Source organism: Trachypithecus francoisi, unplaced genomic scaffold (genome assembly GCF_009764315.1).
Source record: "Trachypithecus francoisi isolate TF-2019V2 unplaced genomic scaffold, Tfra_2.0 Lachesis_group17, whole genome shotgun sequence".
In the NCBI taxonomy this organism is placed as follows: Eukaryota; Metazoa; Chordata; class Mammalia; order Primates; family Cercopithecidae; genus Trachypithecus; species Trachypithecus francoisi.
In genome coordinates, this window is record NW_022681462.1 from 108296038 (window position 1) to 108309589 (window position 13552).

At 40.4% G+C, this 13552-nt stretch overlaps 1 protein-coding gene across 10 annotated transcripts in view; it reads left to right on the forward strand.

Annotated features, from left to right (window-relative positions):
• SH3YL1 (SH3 and SYLF domain containing 1) overlaps positions 1 to 13552 on the forward strand; it is a 45526-nt gene that overhangs the window by 7629 nt on the left and 24345 nt on the right. For 9 of the 10 annotated variants that reach the window (XM_033176704.1, XM_033176706.1, XM_033176705.1 and 6 more), the window contains 3 exons: positions 3924 to 4034; positions 7327 to 7440; positions 9577 to 9641. In XM_033176704.1, the coding sequence (XP_033032595.1) occupies positions 3924 to 4034; positions 7327 to 7440; positions 9577 to 9641 (290 nt within the window). Of the gene's footprint in view, positions 1 to 3923; positions 4035 to 7326; positions 7441 to 9576; positions 9642 to 13552 lie in introns of those variants that run through there. The other variant, XM_033176711.1, reaches the window with a different exon arrangement.

The window sequence follows — 13552 nt, forward strand, 5'->3', positions numbered from 1 at the left end:
GACATTGACAAAAGATTTAAACAGACACTTTGCAAGATATAGAAATAGGAAAAAGTGTTCAACATCATTAGTCATCTGAGAAATGAAAATTAAATCCACAATGAAAGGCCACTATGTACCCACTAAAATATCTAAAATTTTAAAACCTGGACATTGAAAGTGTTCGTGAGAATATGGAATAACCAGAACTCTTCTAAGTTTCTGGTGGAAGCCTAAAATGTATAATCACTTTAGAGAACTCTTACGTGGCTCCTTACATTGCTAAATACACATTTACCACGTGAACTGGCAATTCCTATCTTAGGTAATTACCCAAGAGAAATAAAACATTTTTTCTTTTTCTTTTTTTTGAGATGGAGTTTCACTGTTACTGCCCAAGCTGGAGTGCAAAGGCACCATCTTGGCTCACTGCAACCTCCACCCTCCAGGTTCAAGTGATTCTCCTGCCTCAGACTCCCGAGTAGCTAGGATTACAGGCACGCATCACCACGTCAGACTAGTTTTTTGTATTTTTAGTAGAGACTGGGTTTCACCGTGTTAGCCAGGCTGGTCTCCAACTCCTGACCTCAGGTGATCCTCCTGCCTCAGCCTCCCAAAGTGCTGGGATTACAGGCATGAGCCACCGTGCCCGGCCATAAAACATTTTTTCACAAAAGGCTTACAAAGGAATATTTATAGCAGTTTTATTTATAATAGCCAAAAGCTGGAAAGAACCCAATTGTCTATCAACAGTGACTGGAAGGACAAATTGTGCTATGTCCACACATTAGAATACCAGTTGGCACTCAAAAAGGAAGAGCTTCTGATCTATGCAGCAATGTGAGTGAGTCTCAGTAATTTCATGTGAGTAAAATAAGCTAGACAGAAAAGAACACACTGATGACTACAGGAAATTCTGGCACAGACAAAATTCATACTCAGTGACAGAACTCAGATTGGCACCAACCTGAGGCAGGGACTGGGTACAGGAGTGACCACTGCAGAGGGCATGGATGGAGTCGTCAGGGGTGGTCTCTACCTCTCTCTGTCCATGCCCACTGAGCTATACCTGTAACAGGTAGATTTCATTTTGTAAATTGTGTCTCATGAAGTTGATTTGAAAAGCCTACACTGAGAGGCAGTATTTTAACTATTCTGAGATAATTTAAAAATGCAATGTGCCAAAATACACTAATGCTGTGATGCCACTTGTTTTTAAAAGGAGTAAAGAGCTACACACATGCATCATGCACACTTCATTTTGCATAAAGTATCTATGGAAATACCTTCCTCTATCTTAATGCCATTGATGATTCTTGGGATGGATTTTTTTCCTGATTTGATACTAATACTCCTGTGTTGAGCCACAAAGAACTGATACTGACATCTTTTAAAGAAATTAAAATAGAACTCCAAAATGAACCTAAATCAGTTTTAACTTTTTAAAATTTTATTTTAGTTTGAGACAGGGCCTTGCCCTGTTGCCCGGGCTGGAGTGCAGTAGCCCAGTCATAGCTCACTGCAGCCTTAAACTCCTGAGTTCAAGTAATCCTCCTGCCTTAGCCTCCTGGGTAGCAAGGACTTCAGGTGCACGCCACCATGCCTGGCTGATTTTTAAAATTGTTTTATTGGTAGAAATGGGGTCTCACTATGTTGCTCAGGCCGGTCTCAAACTCCTGGCCTCAAGTGATCCTCCTCCCTTGGCCTCCCAAAGTGCTGGGAGTACCCAGCCAGTTTTCACTTTTAAAATAAATTACATCTTTCAAACATACCAAGCACCAAAATATATCACATTTTATTAGAAATATTTATATTTTCTTAAATAAAAGAAAGGGATTTTTCCCCCTATGCTCTTTGAGCATTTGATCTGTTGAAAGAGTAAACCATGAGTTTACACTTGAGATCTGACACAGGTCTTAAGCAATTTTAAAAGTTTATTTTGTCAAGGTTAAGGATGGCCCATGACACAGCCTCAGGAGGTCTTGACGACATGTGCTCAAGATGATCTGAGTATAGTTTGGTTTTATACATTTTAGGGATACATGAGACATCAGTCAATATATGTAAGATTGATTAGATCCAGAAAGGCGGGACAATTCGAAGTGGGGAGGGGGCTTCCTGATCATAAGTAGATAAAAGACAAACAGTTGCATTCTTTTGAGTTTCTGATTAGCCTTTGAGTATGTGATTTACAGGAATAGTCACTTACGCCTTAGTCTGGCTTAGTGAAACAAACAGGGCAAAGGAAACAATAGATATGCATTTGTCTCACGTGAGCAGAGGGAAGAGTCTGAATTCATCTTTTGTCCACAGGGAATTTCCTTGTGGCAAATTGTGAGGGAAGTGTGTAGCTTACCTTTGTAGCTATCTTTTTAGGAACAAAATGGGAGGCGGGTTTGCCTGACAGAGTTCCCAGCTTGACTTTTCCCTTGGCTTGGTGATTTTGGGGTCCTGAGATTTGTTTTCCTTTTACAAAAGCAAGCTTCCGTTAGCGTACTTCATCTACATTCTGTAAATTACTGAGGTGAAACAGTGGAAATGAATGCCTTCAACCTTCCAGATCCTGACATCTTGCAGTACAGTCACGCATGACCCTCTTAACTGTAGTCAGTGAAACAAGAACTTCTCAGCCTCAGGGCTCTCATGGTCCTACACTGAAGCCACTCAGCTTGTTCGCTCTGCTGATTCCTCATCCAGTGACAAGAGAATACTCCATCTTCTCTGATACACTTCAGAGCTGGAAGAATTACGTGAGCTTTTTTATGACAAGCCCTCCGATGAGTATATAAATGTCCAGGTGATACTGAAAACGTAAAGTGCCATAGAAATGCAAGCTGGCATTACTTGTAGACTCAATTCCCAAGTCTTCTAGAGTTTTACTCATCGGAAAGTCTACAGGCAGCCAGTTCCAACATTTTTAACAAGAACAACAAAATATATTAAATTTTATACTACATATTATAGATACAAAATATATTTATTTTTAAATTTTAAATTCTTATTTTAAGTTAGTATTGAAGTCTGTTAATTGCAGGAAGAAGATACATAACGGAGGTTTGGCCAGGTTTTGTTTAACATCCTTTGGGGCCCAAGGATTTTATAATTTCTGAGATTCTGAGAGTTTAGAGTTTCCCACTCTCAGCATAGATTTCATTTATTAGGAGAAAGAGATGATATTGTCAATGAGCATTTCCAGTTCATTTCCTTTGATAGGCTATGCTGTGTTAATGCTTCATTGTGTTACCAAAAAGGGGTCCCGATCCAGACCCCAAGAGAGGATTCTTGGACCTGGCGCTAGAAAGAACTCAGGGCAAGTCCATAAAGTGAAAGCAAGTTTATTAAGAAAGTAAAGGAATAAAGAAGGGCTACTCAATAGGCAAGCAGTGGCATGGACTGCTCGACTAAGGATACTTATAGTTATTTTTCAATTACATGCTAAACAAGGAGTGGATTATTTGTGAGTTTTCTGGAAAAGGGGTGGGCAATTCCCAGAACTGAGGGTTCCTCCCCTTTTTAGACCATGTAGGGTGACTTCCCTACATGTTCCCTTGTAAACTGTTGTGGCGCTGGTGGGAGTGTCTTTTGGCAGCTGACGCATTAGAATTAGTGTATAATGAGCAGTGAAGATGACCAGAGGTCACTTTCATTGCTGTCTTGGTTTTGGTGGATTTGGTCGGCTCCTTTACTGCATGCTGTTTTGTCAGCAAGGTCTTCATGACCTGTATCTTGTGTGGACCTCCTATCTCATCCTGCAACTTGGAATGCCTGACCTGGGAATGCAGCCCAGTAGGTCTCAGCCTTATTTCACCCAGCTCCTATTCAAGATGGAGTCTCTCTGGTTCGAACGCTTCTGACAATTGTATATGAGAAGAATGAAATTATAATAAATTTCTCACTTCTATTTAGCAGAATTTTTGATTAAAATATCTTTTTTTATCTTTCAGTGAATAACCCTATACCTTCCAATTTGAAATCAGAAGCAAAAAAGGCTGCCAAAATATTAAGAGAATTCACAGAAATAACTTCCAGAAATGGACCTGATAAGATCATTCCCGGTAGGTAAATAGGATGAGTGCTGTTCATCTCTAAATGTTTTTTTCCTAAGTTGTTTTTTGCATTGTTCAACATTCCATTTTAGGCAGAAGCCTCTATCAATGCCAACAAGTAGTTCCTCCACCTTTTTTCTCATGGCTGATCCAGGGATGCTCTGGAAACCACTACCTGTTCATTACCATTTCCAGTTATTTCCAAAGGGTGTTCACAGCATAACTTGTTTCATGCAAAGGAGATCCAAATGCCAGTTCACTTTGGCAGTGTTACAGACCAACCTCCCTCTTAATCAATCACAGCACATGACTCTGAGCTCTGTTTTAAAAATTTGTTATTGATAGAATAATCTTAATAATGATAGTAATTATTTTTGCATTCCTGTCACTTCTCCCATCATGAGAAAACAGTCCTCATAGACCCTTGCTACTCCAGGTGCAAGGGGTCTGGACAGGGCCAACTGCAGACCAGGCAAACCAGCAGGGCCTCTTCCCTCCCTGTCTCTCCCTTTTGTATAGGCTTTTTCTCCTGCCTCCCACCCCGGGGTGCCAGTGCCCTAAACACCATGTGTTCGTGTTCCACTTCAGCTCTCTGCAGCCTTGTCTGTCCTTCGCCTCGCGTGCTGAGGACTCTGCAAGCTAACCTCGCAAACTCACCAGCTAATCTCATACATAAATTTTAATTTTGTGTTTCCTCCTTCCACATAAGACATTTACATTCTCTAGTGGTTTAAGACATTAATCAGTAATTCCCAACACAGATGTGCGTCAGTATCCCCTAGACCATAAAAGCACAGTTCTTAAACCTCATTCCAAACCTGCTGAATCAGACTTTTAGTGCAGTGTGTCCAGGAACGCATGCTTTAAATGTGTTTCTCATGTAATTCTTAAGTAGTCAGTGACACATAAAATCGGTCCAGAGGGGAGCCTTCGAAAACCACTATCTGTTCATCAGCACTTCTAGTTATTTCCAAAGGGTGTTCACAGAATACTTGTCTCATGCCAATTAGCCTGGATACTATTACAGACCAGCCTCCCTCTTAATCAGAGTACATGACTCTGGGTCCTGCATTAAAGAGATAAGTTTAATTTTTCTAAGCCAGATATCTAAAGTTATGTAATAAAACTTTAAATAATGTTTTAAAAATTTGTTATTGTTTTAATAATCTTAATCATGATATTAATTATTGTTGCATTGGCCCGGTGACTCCGCCTGTCTTGAGGAAACAGTGCTTGGTAGAGCCTTGCTACTCCAGGTGCAGTCTGAATCTGCAGCTTGACATCCCCTGGGAGCTTGTGAGAAATCTGGTCAGATGTCACAAATCAGTCTGCATTCCTCCCAAGGTCCCAGTGAAGTACACACACACACTAGTTTCAGAAGCGCTGCTTTAGAGCTTAAAGAAAATTCAACAAGAAAAACTAGATTTTCAGTATCAGTATTCTGAAGGAGCCCCTGTCAGTGGGTGAAGCTCAGAAAAAGAAATTCTGTTTGCATGTTAGTCTAAGTAAGAGATCACCTCAAGGCATGGGTGTGGCAAAGACAGAAGTTCCACAGCCAACAGAGATCCAGGCCCACTTCTCCTCGGAGTCTGGTGGGGGGCATCATGTTTATATTAAAACAAAGATGCTATTTCATAGGATAAACAATTGCATCTACAAAACATTTAAGCAAGACATCTAGATCTTGAGACCTTCCCAGTGGTGTGTTTGGCCTCCTCTAATGTTAGGATTCTAAGAAGTAAGTGAAACTTAATTTAGCAATTAAATCTATAATCAGTACATTCTATGTTATAAATCAAAAGCTAATTGGTAGATTATTCAGTGATTATTATTATTTTAGTGCCCCTGAATTTGAGTGGAAATCTATAAAAATATAATTGACAAGTGGAATATGTTCATTTTAAAACATGCTTTTGTTAATATCTAGTATTCCCAATAGGGGCGATAGCAACTCTGGAAGCACTGAGAATAGAATGTGGGGAAGACATTCTGCCAACAAGTGGCTGTAAAAATAAACCTGCATGACATATTATACAGCTGTTAATCTTGTTACAATATAATTATAACCTTTTAAATACAAAAATAAAGTACACTTAGTAGACAGCCATCCAGGATGCCACCTTATTTTCTGTAGCTTTTTTATTAAGAACAGCTCCACAAATGTTCTGCCTGTGAACTTCATGGTGTTGGATGAATTATTTCTAAGAGTTGGTTCTTAATTTAAACTTTGAAATGGTGGCATAATTACATGAGAATTTTAGTGTTCTCTTGGGGCATCTGCAAAGCATTTGCTCTGTGTGCTAGAGCCCCATGTCTGACTTCACTTCCTTGGCAGAATATTTGATAAAAATAATAATAAATTAAGCTACCTTAAAATTATATGATAGGCTTCCCTTGTTAGTTTGAATGAGGTATCATTGTGTCACAAATTCACAGAATCCTGTGGGACTATATTCAGTGGATACATATACTAATAACCCTCATTTTATGTAATGAACATTTCTGAAATGTGAATAAACCAATATTTTTTAATGGAATTATATTATCAGTGTACTAATAGTTAAGTGGTACTCAAATGCTATAGCGGATCATTTTATAAAGTTAAAAATGGTTTAACATTGAAAAATTACTTAATTTTTCTGTTTTTGAATCCAACTTCTTAAATTAATACAAGGTTAATTTAGCTACGTGGCTTTAAGATCAAAGTTCTAATTCATGCTGCCTTTTCGTAATTTTTAAAGTTTCGCCTTAGTACTATACGGATCTTAATTTCATTGAAAACGTAACGTTTATCTTCTATGTTGTGCACTATATCCTAAATTAATTGAAATTGCCAAAATATTTGCAATACTAGCAGATATCAATAAAATCTCATTCAAATATCTAATTTATTTTGTCAGTTACAGGATTTGAGAATATTTATGATGTTGTGTTTAGCAATGCAAAAATAGCAAACACAAAAAACACATGTGGGAAGAGAGAGGCCTCGTGCCCGTTTGTTGAGTGACTGACTTTTGTTCATTGCTCCTGTATGCCCTAAATTCCTAGGGAGAACCTCTGTGTACACTGACTCTTGTTTTATTTATTTATTTATTTAATTATACTTTAAATTCTAGGGTGCATGTGCACAACGTGCAGGTTTGTTACATATGTATACATGTGCCATGTTGGTGTGTTGCACCCATTAACTCGTCATTTACATTAGGTATATTTCCTAACTCTGATTCTGTTTAACACTTAATCGTCTATCCAGGCACATAGATCAAAATACTTACCTTCCCATTGTTTTCCACGTTAACAGCTCATGTAATTGCGAAGGCTAAAGGCCTTGCAATTCTGTCTGTGATCAAAGCCGGGTTCCTGGTGACCGCCAGAGGAGGCAGCGGGATTGTACTGGCGCGCCTTCCAGATGGAAGTAAGTTGGCGTCTGTTCACTGGAGCAGAGAATCTTCATTCTTTGTTCTGTCTGTTTTCATATGAACATGTTGCATAGCGAGTAGGACAGGTTTCCTGCATATCAACTAAAACTTAAGTAATCAGGGCTACTCGACTGAACGTGCAGTTTGGTGTCAGTGAACAAGCCACGGGAACCAGCCTTTCTGTCTCTCTCTGTCCTCAAAATATTAGACAAGACACGACACGTAGATCTAACTTTGTTTTGCATGCATTTTGTAATTCTTCCATGGAGCAAATCTTTAAATATGGCAATATGTGCATTTCTTTTGTTTAATATGAATTATTATTCCTCAGCTTCATGGTATGCTACTTTCTTTTGTTTTATGGAAATTGATGTGAAAATAAGGGGCCATGTGTGAACTTCTTTGTTTCTGTGGTAGGTCATAAAAACTGTGACGTTTGAAGAATTTTTCCCAAGCCAGAATCATATCAAAGAGCAGTATCGTCGGGTTTTACTTTCTGGGATGAAATCTACTACTTGATTCTTCAGAGATGAAATCAAAATATTTGCCATGAATCCCAAGTACTAACATTTATAGTAATATTTAAAATGCACACAGGTGTGTCAAAACCAACTAAAATGTTTTTTATACCAATTTAACATTGGCTGTTCAGTGCACACATTTTCTATTAGTTGCAGTTTTTTAGCATAATTTTATTTTGAGAGAGCATGGGACACTCACAGACAATAAATATACAATATATGCATTTGTGAAACATGGCCTAGAAATAGCAGTCAGCAGAGTCACCATTTAGCAGTCAGCAGATTCACCATTTCTTCCCAAGGTATCCCTACCGTCAGCAAGAACCTCTTCCTTATTATGTGGATCAGTTTTCATAGCTCAGTGTGTGGCTTTGAAAATGAGAAGAAAATAATTCTGTTTTTCTCAAGCATTATCCAAATTTCCATGGGCAGACTTCTCAGCAGTAAAACCAAACAAAATAGAGGCACATTCCAAGGGGGCCCATTGTCAGATGGGACTCAAAGTCTATGAGAAAGTCCCCGCGTGTCTCAGGTCCCCAGCTGCTCCATTGACGGGGTGACTTGCTGACCAAGGGGAGGGACAGCCAATACGAAGCCTTGAGCTCGTCTCAGAGCCCCAGCAAACCTTCCTACTGGTTTCAAAACCTACTTTTCTCTCCCTTCTTCCTGAGCTGCAGCTGCTGACTCTACTGACAGTAATTTCAAAACTGTCCAAATAAGGCACGACACATTCCCCGGGATTCCGGCCAAGACCAGCCGTCTTAACACGGGGACAGTTCCTAACATAGGGAACCAAAAATTATCAGACACTGATTTCTGTAACCCAGACTTCTCTAAGCCTAGGTAGGATAGTTCTGGATATATTCCAGCAGTATTCTATTATCTAGCATGGATGGTAGCAACCGTTTTCAAAAAGTGCTTTGGCCAGACCATCCCCCCACCAAATTGAGAATACATTTTTCTAGACTTGTTTAAGGTGACTGTTTCTACATCAAGAAAAATAAGCATATAGTAATCCTAAAATGAGCCATATCATGGCAAATGGAATTACTGTACTAAATGTAATTTATCTTGTTAGAATTTTAACAACCTTGAATTTGTAGCCTATTTCTTGTGCTCAAGCATGAGAGGTGTTAGAATAGTTTTTGCCCTCAGAAATTTACAGTGGAAACAATTACTATGTTACTGTTAGATAATAAACTCTCTTGAATCCTTCTGATCTCTTAAATCTATGACAGAATTCTAGCTGAAGACTGGAGCTACAGCTAAGTTGTTTTATAAAAGTATTGACAGTTGAAGTTACCAGGTGCTCTGTATGGTTAATGGTTAGGGAACCAATAGTTTGGTCTTATGCATGTTGGTAGAGAAAGATTAGAGGATGTGAGCTTGTAAGGCTATGAGACTGGTAATGAATAGCTAATACTTTTCAAATATTTTCAACTTTTTAAAAATTACATATTCTTTTTGAAGAACACTTTAAAACAGGGGGAAATACCAAGTCTCATTATTTTAAATAGAAGCACTCTTTAGATTTTAGCATTTTTCCCTCCTATATTCACATGTTGAGGGTGTTTTAATGTTAGGATAACATTTGTTTGTTTTTTTTATTAGAATGGTCTGCACCCTCAGCCATTGGGATAGCTGGCCTTGGTGGGGGATTTGAAATAGGAATTGAGGTAAGTAGGTTGTGCTTGTCCATACAACTGCCATATCCTCTGAAGACACTTAAGATGCAATCCGTGAAAACTGAGAGGTTTCCTAGTGTTCTTATTGTTACCGTTGGCAGCTAGGAAAAATTGTTTCCTTTATTTTCTCAATGAATGTCCAACTAAAGCTATCTGATGGTTCCCATTTTCTTTCCTTTTCTTTCATTAGGAGTAGGGTTTCTTTCATTTGCCATTTTATCTGCTTCTGTCTCATGTACATTTGTGTAACAGGCACATCTCAACACCCGGCCAGCTGTCATTGGCAGTTTATGGACTGCTCATGGCAAAGCCACCCTTCTCCTTCAGTGGACATTGAAATCACGTGGGCAGTGAGCGCATCATCATTTGTGGAAAAATCCAGTTTTACAACATATGATAGTCATATCCCTCCAAATTCTTTAAGTAGAGAAGAGCTTCACATTATTTCAGTTTAGAACGTTGCTCCTGGGAGTCTGGCGTCTGTCGGGCGGATGTGTATGCTCACAGAGGTCTCCTACACAGGGATCCTCTTAGGGCTGATGCTCATCATCAGTCTGTCGTTTTGCAAGGGACTGGAAATCGAATCTCCTGGTACGCTCAATTCATTTTCTTCTCAAATTTCAGTCCATTTCTTCCTAAACTATCCTTTGTAGATTTGCCCTGTTGGCATAGTTTTAAATTCCCTCAGCCTTATTAGGAGGAAGTATTTCTAACTCTTCTTTCATCTTTATTCAATCTTTCTTACTCAGTGCTGTATGAATCTGTAGTATAAAAGAAACATATTTCAGTTTTGCTTATCATGACTGCGTTTTTGTACCATATGCAACCAAATCAAAGCTTTCAAAACTATCGCCCTCTGGTGGAAAGTGTATTTTCATCAGGGACTGTGGTTTCCCTCCCTTTCCTTCTCCCTTCCCTCCCCCCCTTCCCCTTTCCCCACCCCCACCCAGTCCCCTGGCCCTCCCTGTAGAAGGGCCTTTTTCTGTCAACAGATCAGACTGCTAAACTGGGCTGAGTCGCAACCCCTTCTTCCCACAACCCTCTGGCTCCCTGTGAGGCTGGGGGCATGCTTTGAGCATTTATTTCAAAAATGATGAGAGACTCAGAAATGATGTCTGTATTAAATTTCAATATATTAAAGATCAAAAGCTGAGTTTCCGTGGTAATTCTTTGAAAATTTTGGACTTTTAGCCACAGGGCACATTAGTAGCCCTGAAAAACAAGTACAAGTAAAATGTGGTCTCTTGATCCAGTAAACAAAATAGAAAGACGTTAAACATTTTATAGACTGATACACAGTATTTTTTTCTTTTCTTTTTTTTTTTTTTTTGGAGACGGAGTTTTACTCTTGTTGCCCAGGCTGGAGTGCAATGGCGCGAACTCAGCTCACTGCAATCTCCACCTCCCGATGTCAAGCAATTCTCCTGCCTCAGCCTCCCAAGTAGCTGGGGTTACAGGCATGCGCCACCACACCCAGCTAATTTTGTAGTTTTAGTAGAGATGGGGTTTTACCATGTTGGTCAGGCTGGTCTCAAACTCCCGACTTCAGGTGATCTGCCCACCTTCGCCTCCCAAAGTGCTGGGATTACAAGCATGAGCCACCGTGCCCGGCCTTAGACTGATACACAGTATTATTTTTAAAAGACAATATGAGATAGGGGTGAGCTATGAGAGAGAAGACTGGGTCAGACCATTCTGGCTCCAGTTCTGACCTGGGTGTTTCCACTCTGTGACGTTAGGAAATAGCTTTTCTTCTCCACACCTTGGCTTCATCTGCAAAACACAGTTAAAAATAGCCTTATATAAGTCTCTGGGCCTATATTGGTGATTAAATGTGGATTTCTACAGTAAAAGCACTTGAAATGACACAAAATATAATTCTATTGTTAATATCTTCTTCATCTTTGCAGCTTATTTAGGCTTGCCATTTACAGAAACTTTTTATTGCAAAGCCTGTCTTTATGACAGTATGGAAATTAACTATGGAATTTCATTTAAATAACATAACTATTAACTTTTAAATGTCAATTTCAAACAGAGATAAGAAGCATCTCCTGGGGATTGGAGACATGAGCTTTAAACTTCTTAACTATGAGCTGACTTTGCTTCTCAGAGCCCCACAGATAGGTCTCTGTGTGTAACCGTGAGTGAGTGGTGTCACAGCAGTCGGCTGGTTTTCGATGTTAACAGAAAGCCCTGTTTGCTCTCCGTGAAGCACTCTCAGATTCTGTCTAAGCCTCCATCCTAACAGAGCACTCCCGCCTGCTGTCTGAATGAGGGAGGGAGTCAGAACAGGAGCACGGGGCATCTAGAGCGGCTCCCTCAGGCTGTTCTCATCACAGCAGGTCTGGTGCCACCGAGACCACGGGGGCTGGAGGGTGGACACGTCTTTCCTGAAGGGACCGACCTCTGAGGGCACTTCTGACTCAGGTGACCGGCTGAGTGAGCGTCCCCTTCGGGCCTGGCTTCTCCTGGAACTTGCTCCTACCATGCATGTCCTAGTAGCCACAAATAGTAAGGACCAGCCCTGAAGTGGACTGTGAGTACCAGGAGGGCAGAGACTTTCTCAAACTTCACAGCTACGTCCACAGAGACCGAGGAGACACCCATGAATACTTCCTTTCTGTAAAACGGGACAATGACGGGCCTGTAACCACACAGGGTTTTCCTTTCAAGCACATAGAGGGCACGCACGTCCTCGGTTCGTACTATCCAGTATTTGTTGAATAACTATCTGCCATTCTATTCTCATTTATGTATTTATTTATTTATTTTTGAGGTGGAGTCTTGCTCTGTCGCCCAGGCTGCAGTGCAATGGAGCAATCTCGGCTCACTGCAAGCTCCGCCTCCCGGGTTCACGCCATTCTCATGCCTCAGCCTCCTAAGTAGCTGGGACTACAGGTGCCTGCCACCATGCTTGGCTAGGTTTTTGTATTTTTGGTAGAGACGGGGTTTCACCGTGTGAGCCAGGATAGTCTCGATCTCCTGACCTCGTGATCCGCCCACCTCGGCCTCCTAAAGTTCTGGAATTACAGGCGTGAGCCACCGCGCCCGGCCATTTTTTAACAAAACTTGTACGCACTCGTACGGAACCATTTTCACAGCCATGGAAGGTGGTCACCATTGCTCTCATTTTATTCGTAAAATAACCAAGCCATGGGAATTCTCCAGTAGGAGGTAGCCAGAGAGTGGCAGATTGGGAAGCGTCTGGTCCCACATCTAGGCAGCATGTTATACAAAAGACAGAGTTTCCTGTTGTCTGTCTTGTCTGCACATCCCTCAATGGGGAAAAAAGGAAGGTTCAGGAAAGTTACTTGATCTTGGTTTCACAGGTGTTTGGGTGGTAAAGTAAAGGCCACCTCACTGTCACATTCATCTGCATAACAAGCCATCGTTTTCAGGGCACTATACAAGGTAGGCAAAGTCCACATTATTTTCAATATACAGAGACATTAGGTCTTACCTAAGATCACACAGCTAGTGCGTGGTTGTCAGATTGGGTTCACTAGAAGCGGAGCCTGATACCAGTTCAAGTACATGTGATATACCGAGCCAGTGTTCTTCGGGGAAAGAAACTGAAGGTACTAAGGGAAGCAGGGTAAAGAAGGGGAAAGGTCCAAGCAAGGCTGTTGCTTAAAGTTCAGTTAAACTCGTCTTCGTCCGTGTTGAAAGGCAGTTCAAGTTACCGACTCAAGATCTGTTTTTTTTTAATAGACACATTTACAGCTACACATTCCCTCTAGGCGTTGCCCTTGCTGCCTTCCATAAGTGTGTATCAAAAAAAAAAAAAAAAAGAAAAAGAAAAAATAAGATTCTAAGTTGACCAGTTCTTTGTTTCAACATTTTGTCATCCTACTGTTTTCTGAAGTCTACTGTTTTTGACAAGAAATCTATCTGTTATT